The sequence below is a fragment of the Mytilus trossulus genome, chromosome 7, assembly GCF_036588685.1.
Source record: "Mytilus trossulus isolate FHL-02 chromosome 7, PNRI_Mtr1.1.1.hap1, whole genome shotgun sequence".
Taxonomy (NCBI): domain Eukaryota; kingdom Metazoa; phylum Mollusca; class Bivalvia; order Mytilida; family Mytilidae; genus Mytilus; species Mytilus trossulus.
The window spans coordinates 82,067,408-82,095,330 of record NC_086379.1 but is presented as its reverse complement, the minus strand read 5'-3'; the positions used below and the strand labels follow the sequence as shown (position 1 = coordinate 82,095,330).

The following is a 27,923-nucleotide window of genomic DNA, read 5'->3' as shown; positions in this document are numbered from 1 at the left end:
CAGCTTGAAAGATATTTTATGCATTAACAAGAATTTTGACAAAATATAAATATATATTCATATAAATTATAATTTATCACAGTTATTATTCATACGTTATTCATAGAGCATGCACAATATTACAAAATAGATACAATATAAAATATAACAATTTCAATTTTCTATAGAAAATAGACAAACTGATTGTACCACCAGTTAATATTACTCTGAAATCTTCTATAAATATGGTTAACAATTACTTTTGATTGGTGGTTAAAAGTGTTGGTTATTATCTCCCTTGCAACTCAAATTGATTCAGAATTTCATCTTTTTATAAAAAATAAAAAGAAACTCCCTTAAAAACTGAATGGAAGATAAAAAATCACCTGAAAAGGGAACATTTGATTAACAACCTTGTGAAAAGAGATTGTCAAAGATGTAAAAACCTAACCAGAAAGTCAATTTGGTATAATTTGATAAATGTTGGTCCAAACTGCCCTCGACGTAGTAAACTGTTGTTTTAGCATTTCAGTTGATCCAATGTACCGTCCCTTCAGACATATAAACTTTCATTTGTCAAAAAAAAACAATTCAGCATGTAATTGTTTTTTCTTAAATCTTTTAATTTATAAAGGAATAATGCCACTGATTTTCCAATAAAAACACACACAAACAAAAATTAGTTAGTGCAGATTGGAACAAAATGTCATTTTCTGTGTTGCTTGTTACTGATTACTAGTGCAATGGTTTTAATCACCACTAAAATTCCCAAGATTCATTTGTTTCCCATGAATTTTAAGATGAGTCTAAATAATTCACTATGTTGAATTATAATAAGGGGAGATAACCTTTTACTTTATGTACACCTAAAACCACATGGAAAATGTAAATAAATACTGTCTACAGAACAATATTTGCTTGCTAGTTATGTCTTCCTATCTACCTTTATTTTCTACCTATGTTAAACATTTAAAATTTAAAAAATATTCCAGACAGACCGAGGAAACTGTCAATATAAGTAATCATTTTTATAGGATACCAGGTTCAACTTGACCTAAGAGAAATCAAAGAGATCACTGATTGATATTCTATAGGTAAATATAAAATGCATGGTGGTTTTAATCCATGTATCTTACTAAATGAAAGTAATTGTTTATAAAACTTTGGAAAACATTTAAAAACACTGCTTACCTTTGAAAGCAATGAATATGTATGAAAACATTAATTCATTACATTTCTCAACTATGACCTCTTTGTATTTTATATTTTGTGTCTTTTAAAACAGATAAAAAATAAAGAGAAGGAATTCATTCTGTAAAAGGAGAAGGGGTTGTGGCACATAGAACTGGTTTGACTGGTAATTGTACACTATTACTGGGGTGTGTGTTTTTGACTTGGTTTCAAATTAGAAGTTACACTAATTCTGATTATTATTGGATTGTCAGTGAGGTGCAAAAATCCTTTTTCCTAAACCACAGTTTACATTACATACAGTTTTATTGTAAGGAGCCTTTTATAACTATATATGTAATTACCAATGTGTCAAACTGCTACACCACAACAAACAAAAGGTGATTTAGTTCATTTCACATGAAATATACACTAATGATGTTTTAATGATATAACTCCAAAGTGTTTCACACTTAATGCACCGTTTGTGGTTTTGTTTGTTACAACATCAGTTGATCAAGGTTTGTATAATATTTCACATGTTCCATTACTCAATTAAATTTTCTTTCTAATTTTTCCAAAGCATTATCTATCCAACTTTCATAGCTACCACAAAGATATTGATCTAATATTGTCTGCACAAAAGATCAGTCTTCTAGACATTATCATAGGAATGCATCCTTCTATAGAAACACAGTACTTTGTTTCAGGTTATCCTATACAGCAATACTCAATACAATACTCAAGCAAACACATACAATAGCAAAATATTATTCCCTATGTGACAAAAATTTAAATGAATATTTTACAGATGACAAAAAGGAATGTTTACACAGATCTTTACATAATATATGATGGCTTTTATTTGTTTGAAAGGTCAAAAACTATGTCTTTTATACTTTGATACATATTTTTTCAACAAAACAAATCAAGGTTGGATAACTTGCATCAAGTTTCACCCCTCAAAAACAATTTGCTATTTTATCAGAAATCAATTTTTGTCCCTTAGACTTAATCATTCGGTATATATCTTATCCTTGGGCTCATGGTAGTTCATTCAAGCACAGTCTTCTTGAAAAACTGTAATCCCTGAATACCATCTTTGAATTCCAAACAATATGAAGAGATTTTAGACACCTTAAATATACCTATGAACACATCAGCTTGAAAATGTTACATTTATGTTAATATTTTGAACAATGCGGTTTACTATCACCTGAGAAAAATCATTATAATTTGATTGACTGTCCATTCCAGGAAGCTTTTTTCTATGTATGGGTAGCTAAGATGAGAAATTAATAAAACACTAAAAAAGGGAAATAACTCCTCCGAAGTTCTACTTTACAGGCATTCAAGTCTTCAGAGAATGACCCATTAAAACAGATTTAGTAAAAGTCTTCACGAAAGACGGAAAAATTGAAAATTGGCCATTAAAAGTTTTAAAAAAATAAAACTACAGTACAACAACTGTCAAATGCAGAGAAAGACAAATCAGATCTAACATGGATATATGAATTTGCCAGGGTATCAACAAATGGCAGTGCAAATCAAAACTTTCTTGAAGTCTATATTAAAGTTGAAAGATCTTTTGAAAAAAATATGCCAGGGAAAAAAATAGAGATTATTTCATTATTTGAGACAGGTGCATATAATAGGGTTGACTAGGTTATTGAAAAATTTATACCTTTTTCTCAATGCCTTATGAATTATAATGTCAGAGATCTTTGAAGCATGTTAAGAATTCTTCTTGTACAAAAAAATACACCTCTTATAAAATATCTAGTGCAAGTCAAAATAAAAAGCTACACATAGTGTTGACCTGAAAACATTAAGGCACTCTCACAAATTTGCACATTTCTGGTAAAAAAAACAATTACAGCTCGAGTAGAGATTGTAAATGTTTTATCAAGTTTTGTAATCCAAATATATAATTCTCATCTCGGTCTTCTGACGGAAACACATGGGTAAAATCAATCATGCGTACATCTACAAAACTTCGTTCTGGATTGCTATGGTTACTAGACGTATTTTTAGTTTCATCACTTCCTTCCTCCCTGAGCCGATCGTCAGTTTTATTATTGTCTGATTCACTTTCTTTGTCTATTGTTTTGTCATCCTTACTGTCCAGTTTTTCTTCCTTTCCTTCGGAACACAACACTATATCTTGTCCTTCAGTACTGTCCACAGATGCATTGTACACAAACAGCAATGAACTTGCATAAAATGCATATTTCTTCTGATTTAAAAACCAGGTTTCTATTGATTTTAATTTGTCTATAACTGTTTGAATATAGTCTTTTCTGTAATGTTTTCCTTGACGAAAAAATTCACCTAATCCTAAAAAAGAAATATCTTTATTACTTAATATGAAGAATGGTGGGGCATTGGTATGATTTAATAAGTCAGATGCATACACAATATTATAAAACACAGCTTTTTAAGACTTATTGATTTTTGTTTGCTTAATTTCCAGTTGAAAAAGCTTCAGACTATGACTAGAGAAATTTTAAACATCAACCATTCTGATCTAAAGTTCCTGGTTATAACACACACTTTGAATGATAGATGACTGATCACTTAAGTAGTACTGATACTCAAGTTTAGTTCTAATTTTATAACTTAAATCCAGTTTGAACGCCACTAGAGTACTGTCAGATAATGTAGTCATTTAGCTATATTTTTAAACATTGTCATATAACAGAGAGGTTTGGCAAGCCATAAAACCAGGTTCAACCCACCATTTTTCTTAAAATGTGCTGTACCAAGCCAGGAATATGGCAGTTGTTATTAAATCGTTCATTTCTATGTATGATGGCGGTTTGTTTTTGCTGCACTTCAGTGTTCCTTTGGTTCCTTTTATATGTGTTTCCCTCAGTTTTGCTTTGTACATGTAACTTGGATTTGTTTTCACTCAATCAATTTATGACTGTTGAACACCAATCTGCTTCTGCCTTTATGCAAAACTTAAGATGAGGGTTGAAATTTAGCATGTTTAATCCCTGGATTTATGAGTTTTGAACAGCGGTATACTACTGGTGCCTTTATTAATCCCACCCACATGTGCCCTTCCAATCTTAGAAGCCTCAGAGGGTGTTGGTTGCTGTATTTTTCCTATTGATTTTTGTTATAATTTGTATTGTATTTAAATAATCCATTTGGTTTATAGGTTTGAACCGTTTTATCTTTTTTTATGTCTGGGACCTCCTGTTTTATGATTTTTAGCAAGGCAAGAGAATGTTATATCCCTAGTTTTACACCTTAAGTATCTGGGTCCTAAACCTGACTTTAACTAAGACCAGAAAATAGTACATCCAGCACATGTAGACACTATATGTATACATCTCACTCAATCTGTCACATATAAAACAAGAGTAAACCACTCACCTTCAACAGTCATTGTTTTCTCTGTTAACTTTTTACAGAAATATTTATCATATTTCACCATTTTGTTTTTGTCTATATCAAATTTCTGAAAAATGTATATATATATATATATAAGCATTTATTAATAGTTTTTATGATTTTTTTGTCTTTTAAATTAGGATCAAATCTTATAGTTTTCTTTAAATACAAGCAATGGATCTCCTCTTTTGAAAAGTAATGTAAGGCTCAACTTGTAGATAGAGTCAGTAACATCCTAATGTCCTTTTGGGTACTTGATATACAAATGAAAATAACGCTTTATAATTCGTTTTCACCTGAGGCCACATCCTTGATTTACTTTCATTTTGAACAATCTAACCTAAGCACTTGTAGGAAAGGGATGTATCAATATGTAGAAACGCTGGAAGCTTAATAACCAAAATGGACCTACAAAGAAAAGCCTAAATCTCAAAAGGTCAGCTTTATATCTAGTAATTTCTCAATTTATCCATGTGAAAGTTTATGATAATATGTTTTATATCATGTAGGTATTGAAGCCCTCACTACTGAGCTGATGATATATAATTATACAGTCAATGGTATTTTACCAGCATTCCTGAGAACTGATAGCCAAGCTGCATAACAGGAGGGAATTTGGCTATTTCTAAAGCTACTTTCTCTGGTGAAGCTTCCGGATCATATGTCTTCCTCCCCATCTTTATGTCCAAAACACATGGCTTGGAAAGTTTCTTTATCAAGTTCTCTAACTTCAAGTACTGGTCTAAAATATAAAGGTAAAGACTTATTTCACAATTATTACATTGGCATGGAAAACATAAAAAATAAAAGAATTCCAAAATACATTAATTCGTTGATGCTTGGCACACTTGCCGAGTCTTTTTTTTAACTTAATGGTAAGTGTATGTAACAAGAAAGTTTATCTCATCAGTTTATTTAGGGACAAGAAATTCAATAGCTTATGTTAATTGCTAGCTATATGAGCACAATTTTTAATGACCCCTTTCTGGTGTTGGGAAAAATTACAAACATATCTAATCTACACAGAAACTGATTGATTGATTGTTATTAAGTTTACATCCAGTGGCAAATATTTCAAGTAAGTTCAGGGCTATATATAGTATTAAGAGGAGGGTTTTTAAACAAAACCCAATAAAAAAACTCTTGTGTTATTCCATTAATAAATTGATTGTTAATGATTGGTATATACTTGTTATTTCCAGTGGCAAATATTTCATGATTGTCAGGAATAGGTTCGATTTTTTTTGTAAGATTAAACATATCTAGAAGTTTGTCATTTACATAAGTTAGAAAGATCTTCTTATCTATATAAATATATATCATGATCTACTTTAAATGTCACAGGATATTACCATGGTCAACATTTAACATAACTTACAGTTACCATAATTAACATCAGTGTAAATGATTATTCTTTTGATATTTACCAAATAAATAATTATATTTTTCAAAACTTTCATTCAGGGAGTTATATCAGAGATGAGATATAGAACAGCCCTAATTTCTGAACTTAAACTGATTAACTCGCTGTAATTGAATTCATTTACATTTAAGTCGGTATATATATCATGTATAAAACAGACTTTATAATTTAAATGAACTTAAACATGACAGTAATTTAAAACTTATAAGCTTGATAACACATGATAGTCCTTTAACTATGACTTATATATCAATCAAGATTAGTTTAACATACAGAAAACAGATCAAATTATGGTAGCAGAAGAATATTAAATCCTGTAACTTTCAGACAAACAAGAAAGACTGCACAACAGATAATAAAAAAGGTCTTCTTTCTTACGTTTGGCTACACCCCCATTTTTTTCACCATTGATAACACCATGAAATTCTGGTACAAATGGTCTAAGTTCTATCAATGTGTTGTCGTCGGTTGATTTGAAGACTTCATCATAAAAGTCTAACTCTCTCTGACCTTTAGGTGGACGCTGCACATGTTTAAGTATGGTACCATCATCAACCTCTAAACATCCTGAAAAATATAAATTAATATGGTATACAACATGCAAATATCACAGGTTAATAAAACTGATTTTCTTTAGTCAAAAACTATAATACAATGTCAAACTAGATATGGACAATTCCCCCCTTTGTATGTTCTGTCGTATGCATGAGTAGAGTTCCACATGTTTAGATTTGACAAACAGTGACATTAACATACAACTTGAAATTGTTACTCTGTCTGTAAGACAAATGATGTCCCTCAAACTGTAGGAGGAGATAGCCAGACAAAAAATGTATCCAAATCAGGACAGACGGACAGTTGAAAAAGACAGACAGAATTGCAAAGTTTAATAATTATGCCCCCTCAACATTTTGTCACAGGTACATAAAAAGATACACAAATTTCTTACAGAGAGAAGGTTGGACTGCAAATCTTTCAATAATTTTGGGGGACTCATAAGAGTGTTGATAGAATCTTATGTAAACATAAACATTCTGATCCCTTGATACCTCTTACAATCAAGGTAATTCTTCTTTTGCCACCACAATATGTGATCTAAATCTTTTACCATAACCCTATTGATCTCTTCAATAACATGTCATTTCATACAATAACAGACAAATAAACAAGATATATCAAATGATTTTGAGTTTGACACAATTCAACCAATATACAATGGTGGTTAACCAGACACCTTTAGACAAAGCTTTTAAATGATCTGATACCTTTAACAGATACTAAAAAAGATTTTAACAGTATTTGTAAAAATTTATTCAAATGAGCATTGTTAAACGTATTATGAATTTTTAACAAATTTTGTAAAATCAATGTTTTTATTTCCTGGTCTGTTTAATTTTCCCAATGTAATTATAGTCCTTTTAAGAAAATATGCATATGCTATATTTGTTTTGGAAAAAAACAAAAAGAAAGAATAAGACGCAAAAAACATTAATAATTAAATCCATTAATTCTATGGCATTTTTTTAAAATGTTTCTTGAACAGTTTTTGGAAGATCAATTTGATTTAGAAACTATAAGTGTTTGTCATGATTTGAAACCTATTCCCACAAAGCATGCCAAGTATTCAGTAAATTTTCATGATGTTTGTGCATATTTAATGATTTTAAAAAGTTTTAACAGGTTTCAGCAAAATGTGAAACTTTGCAACATGAAAACAGGCCACTTCAAATGTTTTATTTTATACAAAACAAAATAGACTATGTTTTACCTTCAAGAGCACTTTCTGAAGGGTTTAATGTTAGTTGATATTGGATTTGTAACATTGTTTGTACTACATTGTTTTTGTTTATTATTATTTTATTCACTATAACATGAACCACAAATCTTTCATTTCAGTTTTCAAATAACTACTATTTCATGACCAGTTTATTTTTTTATTTGAGTGTCACTTGTAAGTCATAGGCGGATCCAGGGGGGTCTCTTTTTGTGGGAAAAATTTGGTTGATTATATAGGGATTCATTGAAGCATGACTAGAGCGGGCCCCTCTTAGGTCAGTCAGAGGCCCCCCCCCTTTTAGGAAAAGTTCTGGATCCGCCACTGCAAGTCTTTTGTAGAAAAAAAACATACTTCTATCTTTGAATTAAATTACACATTTAGTTCATGTGTTCATTAGTGCTAACACCCTCAACTCTCACTTCAGATATTGCATGTAATTAATTCCTAAAAACTTTTGATCTGTCAGAAAAGCAATTTGTCTCTTATTTTTAGTCAAATTTATTTTTCAAAAAATTATAATATATTCACTTCAGTAAACACCATATGTAAAATTATGGGAAAACAAACATTCATTCAAGTGCTCATTTATCTGTGATTGTCTCCCATGAAGAGCTTAGATCTATAACCAGACGGTTTTATATAAGAGTAAATAATTTGTAGATATACCACGATTTCATTTGACTTTCAGCAAACAAAAAGTAGACTATAAATCTATAAGGCAATTCAGAGTGCTCTTTTATTGTGTACAAGAAGTTTTTGATAAAGAAACCATATCTAAGACAGCTTATAAATAACAATGGCACTATTTAATGACACCATATAGAGGTATATATTTAGAATTTGAAGTGAAATACATGATCAGTTTTGAAGGGTTTACAAAATATAACATGGTTTATTATAGAGATAACCTATTTAAGACAATGTTTACTGTATGACGTCAATACATTCTGGAGGTTACTACAACCCCCCTGTTAAATAAAATGTTTAGCCTGACAATTTATATCTTTTAAAGAAGACCATCTTAAATGTCATCTTCTTCTTACAAATTCAGAGGTCATAGAAATACTAAAAAAAGAAAGAATTAGATAAATTTAATAATAATTTCAAGTTGAAATAATAGGAATTGAATCTGATGTTTTTAAAATATATTTTTTAGAATACTTATTTTGGTTTAAAAATGTACTTTAACAAGGTCAGAAATGAAAGTTTTACAGTGATAACACTATAATGTATTTAGAACATTTAACAATCTACAAAAAAATCATCATGTATTGAGAATAATTCAAAATTAATTTAGTTTATACTCTATTTAATATTGTGCTATTCATTTTAATGGATTTCTAAAGATAACTTCCATGTCATTTTTTAAAATGGTTCTGGTGAAGAATTGTCTCATTGGCAATCATACAAGTGCAATCATACCCCATCAATTTTTTTATAAACCCTTGTGAAGGGAGTAAATTGTTTCAGGGATGAAGAATATTTTGCATGTTTTGTTCTTGTTTAAATTAAAGAGTGTCTAGTCAGTAGTAAAAAAAAGATTGAAATTGTGACTGAACACGTTAATTCATGAATGTACATTAACACATGACTGAATTATAACTGTTGTTAAGTACTGAGTTATACATTTACAATATTTAAAACCTGGGATCAGTAAGTCTTTTTATCACATTGACTATTAATGTAAATAATGCAGAAATGCAAGAGACTGTATCATATTTTTGGTATGTTGAGTACCAACTTTGTTTTGTTGCAAAGCAACTGACAAGTCCTTGTCTACAATAATTGTGGTATTAAATTACAAGATTTTTGGGTCATGTGAAAATATTTATTCTATTTGACTGAAAAATCACAGCAATCTATTGCAACCATTACTGTTAAGATTTAAATACTTTTTATATTATTTCCATGTATAAATACAATATATACTTTATAAGGATATGTAATATAAAAGTTATCTGACAAAGCCTGGTAAAAATGAATTGCATGTAAATGTATTAAAAAAAATTAAAAGTGCTGAATATGAAAAAGAAGATGTGGTATGATTGCCAATGATACAACTGTCCAGATGAGACCAAAATGACACAGATATTAACAACTATAGGTCACCGTACAGCCTTCAACAATGAGCAAAGCCCATACCACATTGTCAGCTATAAAAGGCCAAGATATAACAATGTAAAACAATTCAAACCAGAAAACTAATGGCTTTATTTATATAAGAAAGTGAACGAAAAACAAATATGTAACACATAACCAAACGACAACCACTGAATTACAGGCTCCGGACTTGGGACTGGCACATACATAAATAATGTGTCGGGTTAAATTAAATACTTTTCATATTATTTCAAGGGATATATGCAATTTATACTTTTAGGGGATATAAAATATTGGTATCTGACAAAGCTTGATTAAAAATATACACTTTTTTAATCTGATTAAAGAATTACACATTGTTTTATTTCTCTAAATATCTTCTGTCTACAAGTAGTGAATAACTTAAAACATTTAATAATTTTAACATAACTAATCCAACATTTATGTATAACCGGAAATGAAAAACTATATCAAGATCAGCAAATACTTTAGATTATAATCAAATAATTAAATAACACTCCAATTAAATTATAAATCCTATGATTAATATATGACTTGTAGTGTTAATTTCGATAATCATATTTCCTGACTGAGGTATTGGCAAATTTTACATCCTTATTATCTATATAACATTTTTGAAATTTTATCATGACCTGAGCAAAGTGAAAAAGAGGGTCGAAACCTGGGGGGTTACTGACTATCGTTTTGGGTATAACTGTGCTGACAGCACTTGCCAAATCATATCCTGTTCTAACCAGAAAATATTGAAAAACATACCCTGTTCTAAACAGATATAAAGAAAAACATACCCTCATCTAGAAAAGCTCAGAAAATGTCTAACCTGTTCTAGACCAAATAAAATAAATGCTGTTCTACATCTGGGTTCTAGACTGCAACTTCAACAGTTAAACAAGCCATGCTGTTCTAGACAAATATTTTGTTTAAAAAAGACACTGTTCTCACCAGCAGAGCATGAAAAATTAACCCTGTTTTGCAGCACTCTCTTACCACTAAAATTTAGGAAGTATCCCCCCGGGGTTTGGACCACCAATAATAACCAATATCAAGTCTATGTAAAAACAAAATTGTCTGAAGCTCATAAACTGTAGGTTTACTAAATCCTTGGTCAGATTTGTTGGTAACACCAATAGTTAATTTTTTTTTACATTGACCTTTTACTGATTTTATAAGGCAGCTAGTAATAGTTCTGACAAAGTTTACAAGAAAATAAAACTGCATCCCTAAATGAACTCTAAATTCTAAAGAAAAGAGTATAACCCAATATGTAATTGATACAGCATAAAAGTTATTAAAACATCACTTATTTTGTATCAGACATTATCTCTTAATCATAAATAGCATTGTTAACATTTCATGAATTATATGAAGGTTTGGCAAATTAATTCATGTGTTACGAACTTGTTGGGATGCACAAGTACCCACCCACGTCCAATTGTATTTGTATTATTTGTATTTTTATCCATCTGATGAGTTAAGCCTTTTTCAACTGATTCTTATACATTCTTCTTATGTTATACTGTTAGACAACTCTCCCACAGTGTCCTTTATAGCGGACTATGTGGTATGGCTTTGCTCAATTGTTGGAGGCAGAACTGTGACCTATAGCTGTTAATTTCTTTGTCATTTTGGTCTCTTGTGGAGAGTTGTCTCATTGGCAATAATACCACATCTTCCATTTTAGATTCAACCCAAAACTAAATCTACTTTCTATAATTATTCTATAAAAAGTTTTGGTACTTAATGCAGTAAAAGCATTTAAGTCTATGTCTCCATTATATGTTCTAAATATGTTAATTCTTTTTTAATGTTGAAATTAATGTGCAGTGTATGGTTTACTAATCAACCATAAAGATGTATATCTCAGCTTAACACGGATGCTTCTGTCTAGCAGGATGCTAGACCTTTTAAACATACAGGTTGTCTAGTCACTGAATAACTGTCATGAAGTCTAGTCAATTAAGTGAAAAACCTGTTAGGTCACCACATTTATTACTTAGAAGTAATGTTAAGCTTTCTCATATAAGATTTTACAACATAAAGTAAAAGGATCATTAATCAAGATCTCTAAACCTAGGGGTCAAGTTTCATTAAGTTTGTCTGTCCCAGAATCAATGGACTTTCTAGTTCTAGTTCGTGATCCAAAATCTTTTAATCTAAAAGTTATTGCAGATTTTACCTTTAACTAAAACTAACTTTACACCCACAAGTAATTTAAAGGGAAATTCCACCTGGCATCCTTTAAAAAAACTGGTTATTCTTTTTTTGGTCCTTGAACAGTTTTGATATAATGAAAGTGTCATCCTCAGTGGCGGATCCAGAGGGGGGGTTCCGGGGGTGCGCACCCCCCCTTTATTTTTGCCGATCAATGCATTTGTATCGGGACATATGTTTTGCACCCCCTTTGCCCTGGGTTAGCACCCCCCCTTTCGAAAATTCCTGCATCCGCCCCTGATCCTGTAGATATAGGTGCACTGGGAAGGCTTCTAAAGGCATACTTTTAATACTTTTACAATCTATCCTCTAGATGAGCAAAATGGGAGGTCATGTATATTAGTTCAACTGGGTCAACCCCATCACATTCGATGCATGTACCAAATCAGGTTATTTGGACCATGTGTTGTTCATTGTTGTTTCTGTTTGTTTTGTTCTGAGGAGTTACATGTTATTGCATATACAGTATTTTTGGCTTAGTCTTACTTAAACATGTAAAAGGTAACAATCAGAATACTATTACAGCAATTTCAGAGTAAATAATTCACTAATATACATATACCAGATGGAGTAACTATGTGGAGACATTAATATAAATGTACATACCTATTTTACCATCTCCATACTTGTGTCCTGCTACTTGAGTAGGCAGAGGTTTTGTCCCAGGAGGCAACTGTGGAGAGTTAAGAAACTTAGACATCAGTGCATTTCTTTATTTGTCTGAAAAAGAAATCAAAACATGCAGTGTATACAGAATTTTCCTTTGAACCTGCTAGCCATATAAGTAGTCTGCATTATATTCTTTTCTGTAAATCATAAAACTTGCAATGACTATTAACCTAAATGTTCCTACCTAGTTATAAAATAACCTTGTTTTTGAGTGTCAGCAAAACAGGTAATGCAATGTGATCAACAAACTTGTCTATAAGAAAACACTCATGTGTCAGTCTGGGTCAATAACTACATAAGAAAATATTAGTTTCATGTATAACCATGTATGTCCATAACATGTATGTGATTCACGTGTAACAATGTATGTCAATAACAACATAAACATGATAAAGGAACAAACGCAGTTCATGTGTTATCCATGTATTTTAACAACATTAAGGCTCCAATGTGTTCCCAGTAATAGTATTTTAATAATAACACAGAAGAATTTAGTTGTTTAGTGTCACATATCAATATCAACAGAAAGAAGAAGATTTTTTTAATATTACAATGAAAGACAACAACAAATGTTTTTGATCGCAACAGATGATAATTGCCTTTTTGGTCAGGTCGGCTTAAGAGGACTCAATGAAATATTCTATTGTGACAATTTGTTATGTTAAATTTAAGCAATATATTCAATTCGACGTTTCAGAATCTAAAGCATTCTAGGTAAAATTTTCAAAACGTACACCAAAACGTTGTGATTGGTTGAAAACTTAAATATTTTCACAAATTCATAATTAAGATTTTTTGGCACTGTAAACTTATATATGTGAAATTATATCCAAATCAGTCAATTTTATAATCCATTTTAGTGGTTAGTTTCAGTCTATTGATTGTGTCACAAGTACAATTAAGCAGTAATTTCACAGTATAAAACTTTTAACCTCTTCTATAAGAAGTTCTAAACTTTTCAAATCCAGTCTCCAAACACCCTTACCTTAAAAAGTGTAATTTCCTGTCTCCTTCATAACACTATTTCAGGAGTTCCCGCATATATAGGAATTAATATTGCTCATTGATTCCTCTCTTTATTGTATGGTATGAATTAAAACTAATTACCAAAGAGATTTAAAAGTATGTACAAAAACAGAAATCAAATACATGTAGTAAAATCATAAAACCAAAAGACAGTAATTCCCAAACAAGATTTTTGCTGATATACAATGTCAATAAAATCTTAATTTGCAATACTAGTAAAGCATTAATTTAGCAACGAAACAAATATTTTCTTTAAAATCTACTTCCAGTTTAGAATGAAAACTATGATATAAATACAGCTATATTTATTATGTTCTACTGACCAAGATCTCACAGAGTTCCATTCTTATTTCTATATTGATATCTAATTATGCTTAGAAATAAAAGTTCTGTATTCAAGTTCATTAAAGGCAAGTATTATATCTTATACAAAATCTAAGGACCAAGAAAATGTCTTCTTATGCAAAGCAAAATAGATAAAATTGAGACTGGAAATGGTGTATGTGTCAAAGAGACAACAACGTGACTATAGAGCAGACAAACAATGGGTCTTTAATCCAGTGAAAAACCTCCGCATCTGGAGGCGTCCTTCAGCTGGCCCCTTAACAAATATGTATACTAGTTCATAATGAATGTCAAAATGAACTCTGAATTATAATCTCCTTGAATTAACATTGTATTCAATATAATGGAATTTTATGTGACTGTAATACAAGTAAGAGGTTCAGCTAGCTATAAAACCAGGTTAAATCCACTATTTTCTACATAAGAAAATGCCTGTTCAAAGTTGTGAATATGACAGTTGTAATATTCCCAGAGGCGGATTTAGGGGGAGGCTCAGGAGGCCCCCCCCCTTTTTCAGAAAAAAATTGGTTGGTTATATAGGGAATCACTGAAGCATGACAGAATCCTGTCCCCTCTTAAGCAGTCAGTAGGTCCCTACTTATGAAAATTTCTAGATCCGCCACTGATTCCATTCATTTGATAAAGGACCTTCCGTTTTGAAATTTCCTTAGAGTGTAGTATTTATGTGATTTTACTAATTTTTGGACACAAGATCTGTAATTTGATTAGATACAGAATTCAGATAAACAGTTCTTTATTAATCTGGGAAACTTACTCAATAGTTAATGAAAAAAAACACATCTAGGAAACAAAACATTGTGCTCTATGGTAGAGTTGTTTTCACTTTGACACATTCCCCATTTCCTTTCTCAATTTTATTGAATTTTATCATCGCTCTTGGCTTTTGTTGTAGCTTTAAAGACAATCTACAGACATATTCGACCAGTGGTTGCCTTCTATATATAGAAAGTTTAGTCAAATATCTGATATATAAATAGATACAAATTTCCATGGCATGCAATTTGTCACAACAATTATTTGTATTCATGTTCGAGGTGTCACAGTATTATATTTATTCTATTTTATCTGACCCCTTTGTAGCTACAAATTAAAGTAGAAGAAATTAATTCTGGAATTATCTATCAATATATATTTGAAGTAACAATTATTACTATGCCATACCATAACAGAGGATAAACAAGTAATTCTGTAATCCTGAAGATAAATATTTTTGTATTTATAATCAATAATATTATTGACCAATCAATAATCATAATAACAGTTCATTGTACCTATAGAAGTACACATTGGAATTATGCCCATGTTTGAATAAGTACTCTGAATTTAGAAAATTTTGTGATGTTTTTCTTCTTGCTTATAAAATGAACATATTTTATATTTAAATACTGTACAGATACTAATTTTCATAGCATGAGATTTATTTATCTGTATTTATAGTGATGTATTGTTAGTTCTGATGATTAATTATTTTTTTCAATTCTAAAAGTATTATATGGTATTGGTGGTAGATAGCATTTCCTGAAATGTCCATTAATTCAACTGACATTTATGCAGATTAATTCACATTTTCATTTATAAATGCCGAAATAATTTCTCGATTCAAATATTATACAATATTCCTCCATTTTTGACAGATATATGTTCAATATCTAATGCAGTGATTGTTTAAAGCTTTTAAAAAATTAGAATTTAAATGTTGATATTGGAAAAAATATTGAATTGCAGGAGAAATGGTGATGAAATCTGTTTCTCTAATGATTTTAGATTTTATGTAGGCAAACTAATTTCAATCTTTTGAATTTAGATGCAATAATTTCTTTGTCTTACTCAACATGCTCATGATACATAATCTTCTCCTACTTTTAAAGCGTTCCATCAAATGTCTATGCAAGCTTTATAATTATCAATGTTTATTTTATGCCTAGACTGTCCTTAATATGTTGTCATAGTGCTAGACTCAAATTAGTGAAACTGATCTGCTATGATTGACAGAGGGGTTTTAATTTATATTTTATTTCTATAACAATTAGCTTGAAACCATTTGACCTGGTTTTTATTCTGGTTTACTGGAGTTTCTGGTTTACTGGTGCATCACAAATTTGTACAATATACCCTCTACGAAATAACCCTTTGGAAAATACTTTTTTTTAACAAAATTTCAAATTAATTGGCCTCAATTCAATCAGAAATCAGAATCAATATTTCTTTAAAAAGCTGGCTGAGAACATTGAAGAAATCTCAGCAAGTACATTTTGTTCTTGAACTGAAAACACTATTAATCATATTAAACAATAACTGGCTACTCCTACAAGTACATGTTTGTTTACTTGTATTTATACGTCTTTTAGCCTCTCAGAGCATTCTTGATGATCTAGTAAAGTGCTTGCAGCAAATTGGAGGATTCATTTTGATAGTCCATAGGCAAAATCTACTACGACTTAAACTCAGTGTGTTATTTTTAAAACAAATCAATGAAATAAAACTTGAGATTATGAATACCATATCCTAATGCGTCATTAAAATCATTAAAAATTTAAAAAGGGTTGACAAAAATAAATCTACATTTAAAACATATTATTCCTATATATATTTTGTATCGGCTGAAATATAGTAAACATATTAAATTTATTGAATTTAAAACATGACAAAACAAACATTTTCTTACGGGTAAATAAAATATTTTTTTTTACATTTCAACAGATTCAACAAATCAGTTAGTGTACCTCCTGGTGGATTTGATAACAAAATCAGTTAATAGACGATATATTTAATAATTGAAATCTTCACAGCAGCTCCAATAGATTCTGGAACAATTTTAACAGAAATACTTGTTATTTCATTGGTTTATAGCTTGTATATAAGAAATACATTAATGATGCTCCACTGATCAATCCCCATAGTCTCAATCAAATCTCTGATCAGCTTTCAAAGAGAGTGGAAAATATTTATGGAGGAAAAAAGTTCATATTAATTGAACTACAGATAGACGGGTACTAGCTAATCAATGACGCCAATAAAGGTTTTTCTTCAAGGCTCTTAAAAATCAATTCTCATCTACCAATAAATTACTGCACTTTTACATCTGGTCAAGTAAAAATACAAAAGTGTTCACACAACCCTTGCTTTATTTATCATGATTGAACTTGTTTTGAATGTCTGTAATCAATGATCCATGTTAATAAGGTCATGGTCTTAGCAAATTAGCATGAAAGGAAAAAATACTATCCAATCATACCATACATCAAGTATAGTAATTATATATATAAGCCTATTGCTTGTAGGTCTGAGAAACCCACCTTTATGTGCCCTTTCCCGAGTCAGGAGCCTGTAATTCATAGGTTGTCTTTGGTTCATGTCTGTCATTTTTATTGTGCTGTATTAGGCCATTAGTTTTCTGGTTTGAATTGTTTCACAATGTTTTCATTTCAAAGTCTATTATAACTGACTATAAGTGTGGGTCTTAAAGATTGTTGAGGGTGACCAATACATTTTTGTAATTGCTTTTATCTTTGTCATTTGGCCTTCATTTTTACTGGCAATTATACCACATTTCCTTACTTAAAAATCTAGGACTCATACATATGGAAGATGGAAACTTTTTAACATAAGGCATTAGTGTACACTATGTGAATCATCTAGGTTTTTCTACCATCTGAAATATATAGCATTATACAATAAGTTTACACTGCTGACATTGCCACAGGATGGTTATCCCTGTCCTGCATTGTCACAGGTGTGACAAAAAAACACATATCACTGAATTTTTGGCTCAAGTGTCTCTTTAAATTTCTTACAGTGACAGATCCAGGGTGGGGGTCAAGGGATTGGAAACCCTTCCCCCTTTATCCTGGGTTGGTAACACACTATTTTGAAAATGGCTGGATTCGCCCCTGTGTTAAAAAGACTTTAACCTCTAGTCTAGCACAGACTTTACAGGAAACACTGATTCAATACTGGACCTTTACAATAATCACGCTAATAGTCAGTGATATGATCAACAGACAGGTAAAAAAAACTTATTTCACCCTGTACATAATAGTACTTGGAGTGTTTTTATGCACCCCCATTTCTAAAAGTAACTCTAATATTCATATGATATATGTTAAAATGATGCACTGGGCTAATGTCAAATATTAATGAATTAAAATTTCTTTATTAATCTGGAATTGATTTTTTACCAAATCTTAAATTAGAAAAGTCAGTTACACCATGGAAGTAATATTTGCCCAGTGCATCATTTTAACATATATCATATGAATATTAGAGTTACTTTTAGAAATGGAGGTGCATAAAAACACTCCAAGTACTATTATGTACAGGGTGAAATAAGTTTTTTTTACCTGTTACACATAATATAGTTTTCATTATATTTTACAATATCAATCAACAAGCTGGATTTCACTTTGTCATGAAACGTATCTATAATTAAATAAACATCCTATAAACATGTAAAATAAATTTATAAGTTTGTTTTGGCTTAGGGGCAATGACCAATTTCCATCTGTCTTTTAGTTTTAACATATTGCTTAATCATTTGTTAATTATATTGTAGTACAGTCCCAAAACAAAACTATTAAAGTCTATTTGTTTCTAATTCCTTATATGACAAAGAATTTTAAAAAGTCTTGAACTTTTTTTAATTCCAAGGAAGGAAGTAGAACCTTTAACAAGTAAATGGTTATCTTTCCACTAGCAAAATATTTTTTTCAAAGTAAAATTGCCCAATCATTATATTACTTCAAATAACAACTTCCTAGAGTCAGCTCATGTCTTCTGTCTCCATTATAAGTCCATAATATAAACTAAATCACTGAATCAAAGTCAACAATTTCTTACAAGCTAAATATCCTTAGCATGAAATCTCATTATAATTTATCTCTTACACCCTAGTCTTACATGTCTAAGTGCAAACCAAACAATTTATATGAAATTTACTAAGGACAACAAAATAAAGAACCCCTAAACCCAAACTATTCATTGGACTTTACCTAGGCTTGTACTTACTTCACTGAGTGTACATAGTCCATAGAATAATAATATACATATATATGTTGTACTAAGTTACGGAAGGCAATAATATCAAATCAATAGCACTTTATACAATTTCATAGTTCAAATCAATATTTCATTGGATAGAATTATAAACATTTAATAAAGTATCATAATCTTATTCCTTCATTTAAAGGAAGTATTTTCTCTTCTTTTAATTGATATAAAAAGTGTTATCCCCCAGTCAAAACTTCCTGATTAACCAACAGTAAATATAGAGAGATTTACATGTTTTATTTATCTGAAAAAGGGATCTTATCAAACATTGATTGATTATTCATTTCTTAGCATCAGCTCTCTTATCAATGAAAAACCATGAAATTTCAACTTAAACATAAACCTTATACACCATTTTATCCTGCAATCATCTGTTTTACTATTCTTCTATACAAATAAAGGTGAACAAACAAACCTAAGCTATATTTGTATAAAATACAAATATAGCTTAGGTATAGAATACAAATATAGCTTTACTAAGGTATAGAATACAAATATTGAGGTTTTTAGGTATTTCAAAATGAGCAAAGTGTATTATTCCAATTATTTAGGTCACAATTCCATGTTCATACAAAGTCATTGTCTATGGATTGATTGATAGTTGGTTTCTTTAACATTCCCATTTTCTATGGAAAAAAAGACTTCAAATCAAACCATATACTAAACTTTAATTTGCAAAGTCGACAAATAACTAATACATGTATGTATATCTCATCTCCTTTATATATCTCCATAAACCTTGAGAAAATACAGAATAAACAACTTCTAATGGGGTGTTTAATGACACTGACTATCCATGAGGGGCTAGCACGGTCAGAATGATAAATTGATAAGTATAACTACTAGGGGGTGTTAAACATCCTTGACTAACCGTGAAGTTCTTGCACCGTCAGAATGATAAATTATAACAACAAGGGGGTGTTTTACGGCAATTACTGTTTGTGAGGGTCTAGCACGATCAGAATGATACATAACAAATATATTAGTAACAGCTATGAAACAGAGAACAAGATTGCAGCTTATCCAACTCATATACAAATATATTTTTATATTTCCAGACAATGTTAACTAAATATGCTATAAATCATTATTTATACCAACCAATTACTTAATGCACTTTCAACATCTATGCATCTTAAACTTTTTATGTGCAAATTGTAGACCATGCAGTGTTATAAAATAGGCACTCAGGCCAATTTTAAAGATCAACAGTTTTAAGTCTAGTTATACAATTTTACATCATAACTGTTATATTATAATTAACAATGAATAAGAAATATAAATTTTCTTCTTTGCAAATTTTCACTGTAAAAATTGCCACTTTTATCTGGACTATTGCGTTATAATTTTGTAAGATATTACCTCTTATATATGTATAAACATTAAAATCCCTGTGTAATGTGTAAACCACTTACGAACAATGAAAAATAATCAGTCATTTAAAATTGTGTTACCTAAAAGTTGACCTGGTGACAGCCAAATAAACAGAGTATTTTCACCTGGAGAACATTACAATTTGATTGACTAATATTAATATAATACACAAATCAAGTGGAAATATTACTTGGACTATAATGTGCTCGATCATGTGAATCTTCCTGTAATGCTGAAATTGATATAATTATATATATATTAACTTTAACTTACATTCATATACTTTATCCTATAAATACTAATATAGTATCCTGGTGTTCAATCTCACAAGTAGTTCCTGGTTTATTTTAACACATCTATGGGATTTTTATCATATGAAGTGCAAATCAGTTGACTTTAAATTGGTTTTTATAAGGAAATTTTAAATTGAACTATTATTGACAACTATATACTTTCTTCAAATTCTGTAAAAAAACATGACTGTAATCTAAAAGTTTTCTTCAATATTATCATATAATTATATTGATTGATTGTTGGTTGCTTAACGTCCAGTGGCAAATATTTCATGCATATTCAGGACGAGATTAAGTTCACAATAAATACAATAGGTAGGTCTTGTCAAAATAGATCGAACTATACAAATCCTTGTTTGTATGTTGTACAATTACAATTTATATCAATAACCTATCTCAGTATATTTAATACAAGACAAACTTATTTGAAGGATATCTAAAACTAAAAGTCAGTGTAGAAGGAGGATTAAGGATTAGTGATAAATATGAAACTTGTAAACAACAATAAGACTGAATGTAGATACACAATTTAACAAATATATTGTAAACCTACATATTTCCGGGAGAAATAAACTTCCATTGTACCATCACAAGACAATTTTTTCTGTGATTCATTGAACTTTTTTCTTTATTTATTTAAGAGAAAAGCCAATTTTGACATAATTTATTAACTTATAAACATTTCGTATTATTTCTTACGTGTAAAAGTCATCATGTAAATGATTCACATGTAAGCTATTTAAGTATCCAAAGTCTATTGTAAATACTTTTTTTTTTATAACATATATACACAAGGCACACCAAACAAAATTTTAAAAACTATACGAAAAAAGAACCTTTGCTTTTTCAGCTTTTTTCTTGATCAAAATTTCTTTATTGTTAAGTTCACTTCTAGTCATAACGATCCTGTTCCAGTTTGTAAGTAAAATCAGACATCCTACATGTATATATAGAGTAATAAAACTTAGTAACAATTTACATTCTTCAAATACTTCACATAGCTACATTTATAAATATTGATTTTATATATATATATTATAAACAATTGTTTTGGATGTTATAAACATAATTTCACATACCTGTTATTATCCTACAAATGACTCTACAATTACATTGGTACTCCCACACCTGTTGAAATATACATAACGCTAATTAATTAGTGACAAGTCTATCTGATGGACCCTCTGTACCCTACTGACAGGCTGATTAAACAAGACAACCTTCTACCTTCAAGTTTATAAGATTATGATTAATTCTGTCACAGAAACAAATATCACAAGAGTTCTAGAACAGATACCGTGGATAACTCAATATAACATGACGCTCTTTCTCTGCTTGCTTTCTTTTCAATTTCAAACTAGCACGCAAAACATGACAAATGACATATTAATTATCAAAAAGTAACCCTAGGACTTTTTTGAGACCTAAATTAGTCAATCCTTAATTAATATGGGATATAATTAACTATTATGACTATCTGGTAGTATCATATGACAATGTATAATTTGTGACTTAGGGGATAAATCGTGATACATACACCCCTCATCCTAACAGAAAAACATGCAGTTGTTTTCATTACATGTATATCTCCTGGTCAAATATATGATATTACATGGACTCTTTCATTTATCAAATATTTTCGACTTAATTGATTCATCATGCACATGTATATCATGTGTATAGCAGCTAGTGAAAGAGGGGCGAAAGATACCAGAGGAACATTCAAACTCATAGATCGAAAAAGTAATTTTTCTTCGTTTGTGAGCTTTACCTTTTTCATTCTTTTTTATGCATATTTTTTTTTAGTTGAGTTTTGACTATTGATTTGGCAATATCGTGATTTGAGTTCTGCAGTACTATATTGAATTAAATAAAGACCAAAACTCAAAACTAAATGCAAATGTTATTCCTTATATTTTTGATAAAATTATTTGCTTTCATATTCTTCTTTACTAATTTAGAAATAGCAAGGTACATTAAATGTTTTAAAAATGTTAGTTCATTTTATTTAATTTCAGTTACATGAAAGAAATAATCAGACCAAATAATTTATAAGATTCACTGCTTTATAAAATATATCTAATGGGGTAAAAACATTGAATCAAATTCAAAACATCATGAAACACATCCAGACAAAAAACTGTATAAAACTTTGAGTTTAATTATTTCACAGTTTAAAACTGAGTCAAAAAATCTGATTTCCCTTTTCCATTGTTTTTCACATGTTTAAAATAATTCTGAAGAAGTTTTTAGTTTAAATTTTAAACGAAACCGAAACAACGAATGTTTGGTTGGCACCAAGTATAAAAAAGAAGATGTGGTATGATTGCCAATGAGACAACTATCCACAAAAGACCAAAATGACACAAACATTAACAATTATAGGTCACCGTACAGCCTTCATGTACATGTATTAGGATATTATACACCATGTACACTTACATATTATTTCAATAACCTTGATAAAAATAAATGTATATATATATGTTACAATAGCAAATTAAACCCAATTGTAATGTGACTTAAAATGACTAAGATATATAAATAATCTAGAGCCTTTCACTAAAAATTGGTCTTTGTACATATTCAACAAAAAAACACTCTCATTGTAGAGAATTCATGACAAAAATCTCTTTCAATTTTATGTTGAACTTGATCTTTTACCATGTCTACTGCTGATTGTTTTGTTTGTTTTGTTTTTATCTAGACTTTTCTAGATTTTGCTCAAAACACAAAAGTGTGTAAAAAAAACCCTCATTTAAGTGCAATCACTCCAATGAAGAGTGGAAGGGCCATGGAAATATGGAAAATAGGTTTCCTCTAACCCGACCGGCTCACTGTTTTACTGCTGGGTCATTCAATTTTTTTGTGAAAATTTTTTTTAAAAAAAGAAGCAGAGACAACTAAAAAGTGTTGGAAATATGCAAGAATAAAGTTCCACTGTAAAAAAAAATACATATAGATATAAAATTATGCATGGTTACAAAAAAAAAAAAAAAAAGCCTGCCTGCCAGCTAGGTCTTTAAAATTTTCCCATGTTAGGGGAAACCAACAATTAATTTTCCATGGCCTAGACTACTATAAACTATATTGCCAAAATTTTATTTGTTTTTACATCTTGATTTGCTGATCATTTACATTATTAAAAAGTTTTATTTAACTGTTATAACTTTTTCATTTAAGGCAACATGCAAAAATATTTATAAAAATTCATTAATTGACATTAACAAGCAATAACTCCAATATAGAGTTTTAAGACAATTTCCTCCATTAGTCTTAATCATTGCTTATTTAAGTTTATAAAATTGAGAATGGAAATGGGGAATGTGTCAAAGAGACAACAACCCGACCAAATAAAAAACAACAGCAGAAGGTCACCAACAGGTCTTCAATGTAGCGAGAAATTCCCGCACCCGGAGGCGTCCTTCAGCTGGCCCCTAAACAAATATATACTAGTTCAGTGATAATGAACGCCATACTAATTTCCAAATTGTACACAAGAAACTAATATAAAAATAATACAAGACTAACAAAGGCCAGAGGCTCCTGACTTGGGACAGGCGCAAAAATGCTGCGGGGTTAAACATGTTTGTGAGATCTCAACCCTCCCCCTATACCTCTAACCAATGTAGAAAAATAAACGCATAACAATACGCACATTAAAATTCTGTTCAAGAGAAGTCCGAGTCTGATGTCAGAAGATGCAACTAAAGAAAATAAACAAAATGACAATAATACATAAATAACAACAGACTACTAGCAGTTAACTGACATGCCAGCTCCAGACTTCAATTAAACTGACTGAAAGATATTGATTTCATCATATGAACATCAGGCACAATCCTTCCCGTTAGGGGTTTAGTATCTTACCATCATAGCATATATGAGAAGAACATTACCCGTGTCATGCCAACAACTGTTTTTAGAATAAATGTTTTTAGTTCCGACGCAAATCCCTTATCAGTGACTCAATATTAACGCCAAAATATGCAATCTTTAATGACTTGACAACAGTATCGTAATTATATCCCTTCTTAATCAGTCTATTTAAAGGTTTTGTAAGTTTCTGAGGTGAATACTGACACCTTTGTGCTTTATAAAGAATATTTCCATAAAAAATTGGATGTGAAATACCTGAACGTATAAAAAGTCTGCATGTTGAGCTATATTTATATCTATTATAATTTTTTAAGTAATTAGTCAAATACGCAAAAAGGTGGAGGTCAAAAACTGTAGTCACCACCACTGCTGCCAGATTACGATCCCTATGTCAACTTTCTGCGACTTTTGCTCGACCAAAAGGATGAAATCATTTAAAACGGGACACTAGGTCTAGATCATAAAGAGGTTGTCAATGTGCAGCACATATTGTGTAACGTCTGAATATTATCAGTCGGTCAAGATTCAGAACTTTTAAACAAGTGTGATCACCTTTAGTCAATTGTACATCCACTTTTTTATACAATTTATATCAATAATAAATATACACTGCCTATAGTTTTTTTTCATGCGGCAGCCTTAATTATTGCATTAAGTATATAAAGCCTTTCACATTTTTAGTGTCCACCAAAAATTTTACACATTCCCTCACTAAGTCTGAACTTAATTGGCAGCTCAGGTGGGTGAGGAAGATTATAGTTGAAATAATAAGCGTCACTGTAAGCATGGTAAGGCGTCAAAGCAAAAGTTATAATAGCCTTTCAAGACGTCATGATTATTTGGACTAGGAAGTTTAAACATCTACTACCAGAGATCATCACCAGCAAAATAGATACAGCAGAGATCTATACAAAAATTCTGATGAAGATTAATAACTATCATAACAGATTGTGAAGTGATATTGGAACATTTAGAAACTAAAGTAAAATTTATTTTATCCTGAAAAAAATTATTCGAAATTTATGTAAATTTGGGATACGAAAACTGAATCTTAGCCTGCTATATTCTATCCTAGCAAGTGAAAACACCAAACTGAGGAATCTAATGGAAAGACAACTGATTGTTAACTCAGAAAATCCAGATAGTTTCTTTCAAAGGGTGCAAGAAATCTTACAGTACTACAGCTTAACTCCAATTCACGAGCTAAAAGAAAAACTTCCAACCAAATTTCAATGGAAAAAACAAATTAATATAGCCATAGCCGATAAATGGACAAGTAAGCTACAAACCGATATGAAGGAAAAATCCACTTTGAAATTCTGCAATACAACAGATCTCAAAATATACCAGACTCACCCAGTATGGAACTCTCTACCATCAGTAACATTTGAGGTAAAAAAAGGCACAAATCAAAGCCAGATTACTGACTGGTACATACCTTTTAGAATGTGACATACAGAAATTCAAAAGGGAACAAGAAAAAGCACACTGTACTCTGTGTCAGCTTGAAACTGAAACATTAGAACACTTCCTACTCAAGTGCCCAGCTCTGCACGAAAAAAGGCAAAACATTTTCCCTGATTTGAAAAAAATCATTATACAGTCTGTTGGAGATAACAAATGGAATGATACTTTCAAAGGGAACCAGTCCTTAATAATTCAAATAATTATCGACTGCACAAAAGTAGCCAATGAAATGAACTTTAGTCCAGAGACAACTGTGCAAATTGAAAATATTAGCAGAGATCTATGCTATGGACCTCATACAAACAGAATACTGCTACAAAAGAGGATTAAGACTTTATAAAATGGTAATCACCCAATGGACACAAACTCTAATGGTTGTAAATTTTTTTTATACTAAATTTTATATTTTAAATTTTAATGAATTTAAGCATTAAAAGTTTAAATCATGTAATATAAGGCTTGATAAGGACCACAGATTAAGGACACTTACATATATCAAGACCAAACCTGTGGAAGCTTTTATTATTATTTATTTTCTTTTTTATCTTTTACAACCATTCGTAACCATTTTTAAGGATATAGCCAATTAAAATAAATCACCTTTAAATTTTATGAGTTACCATATACATGTAAATAATGCAATAATTATTATTTAAACTGATGTAAACATTATCACTGTAAATTCTTGAGCACCAATCGTATTCATTTTAAATCTTTTATCTAATCAACATCCTATTTAAAACTCATTTAACATAGCAAATGTTTTGTTTTTTAGTGTTTTAAATTTTAAATAAAAAGATAAATAATGGCCTGTAAATATATCCCTTCACCTAATACTCTTTTAACATTAGAATATAGGAACTATTATTTTTTTAACTACCGTGTGACACGGGTGCTCCGTTGCGGAGGAATTTACGAAGAAAAGAAGATTCACAGGCACTAGTTTCTATCCGTGGGAAGACCAACTCGTACATGTACGTTGATAGTGCTTTTTTTATTAGTGGGTCTTCCCTAGTCCAAATAATTATGACGTCTTGAAAGTCTATTATAATTTTTTTCTTTGACGCCTTACATCGTCGAAGTGAGGCGTCAAAGAAAAAAATTATAGTAGCCTTTCAAGACGTAATAATTATTTGGACTAGGTCTTCCCATGATAGAAACAAGTGCCTGCGATCTACCTAAGGCACAAGTTGGAGTGCTACAGTTGTGCATAATATTCAACTACTTTTGTTAACCTTTCAATCTATTAAACAGGATGCATGTATATAAATAAATTAAATAAAGATCACACAGATTGACAGAAAGAAAATGCTTGCTTACCAACGGGAACATTGGACATGGGAAGTAACTCGTGCATGATCTGACCAATAACCGGTGGTTTTGCTATCCAAGTGCATGGATTTTTTTATCATAAGTAGAGTGTTTCTTATGTTGATTTCGTTCAGTTACTTATTTGGGAGATGGGATGGTGGGGATTTGGTCGTCGGTTTAATCTATTTACAACTTTGTTCTACAAACTGGGATATTGTATATTTTATTTTATTCTATAAGAAAAAAATGCGATAATATATAAATAGCTAAGAAAGAGTAATTAAATAGTGACCGAGTGGTCTCATCTACTCTGGGAAAGCAAAAATTATGTCCCAGATCTACTGTGTGACGGTCAATATTATAGCCTGTTAGGGCACAAGTGAGCAGTGGTGAGTTTACTCGGGCCGCT

General features: G+C 30.4%; 1 protein-coding gene across 5 annotated transcripts; it reads right to left on the bottom strand.

The window, feature by feature from the left end:
* On the bottom strand, positions 1-27,923 carry LOC134725980 (inositol polyphosphate multikinase-like). Of its 5 annotated transcripts, none has more exons than XM_063590324.1 (7): positions 27,807-27,923; positions 21,937-21,985; positions 12,690-12,803; positions 6,353-6,541; positions 5,121-5,293; positions 4,534-4,618; positions 1-3,486 (listed from the first exon to the last, which is right to left on the bottom strand). In XM_063590324.1, exons 3-7 carry the CDS (start codon positions 12,781-12,783, stop codon positions 3,023-3,025), a joined length of 1,005 nt encoding a protein of 334 aa, XP_063446394.1. In that variant the 5' UTR covers positions 12,784-12,803; positions 21,937-21,985; positions 27,807-27,923; the 3' UTR covers positions 1-3,022. The 5 variants fall into 5 exon arrangements, with proteins under 5 accessions (XP_063446394.1, XP_063446393.1, XP_063446396.1 ...); XM_063590323.1 differs by lacking the exon at positions 27,807-27,923 and adding an exon at positions 27,524-27,590; XM_063590326.1 differs by lacking the exons at positions 21,937-21,985; positions 27,807-27,923 and adding an exon at positions 20,838-20,907.

Coding starts and splice junctions, on each gene's coding strand:
- LOC134725980 (XM_063590324.1), bottom strand. CDS start 12,783: ATGTCTAAGTTTCTTAACTCTCCACAGTTGCCTCCTGGGACAAAACCT. Junction 5,294..6,352: donor AAATGGGGGTGTAGCCAAAC/GTAAGAAAGAAG, acceptor TTTATATTTTAG/ACCAGTACTTGAAGTTAGAG. Junction 3,487..4,533: donor GAAAACAATGACTGTTGAAG/GTGAGTGGTTTA, acceptor TTTCTTTTTTAG/GATTAGGTGAATTTTTTCGT.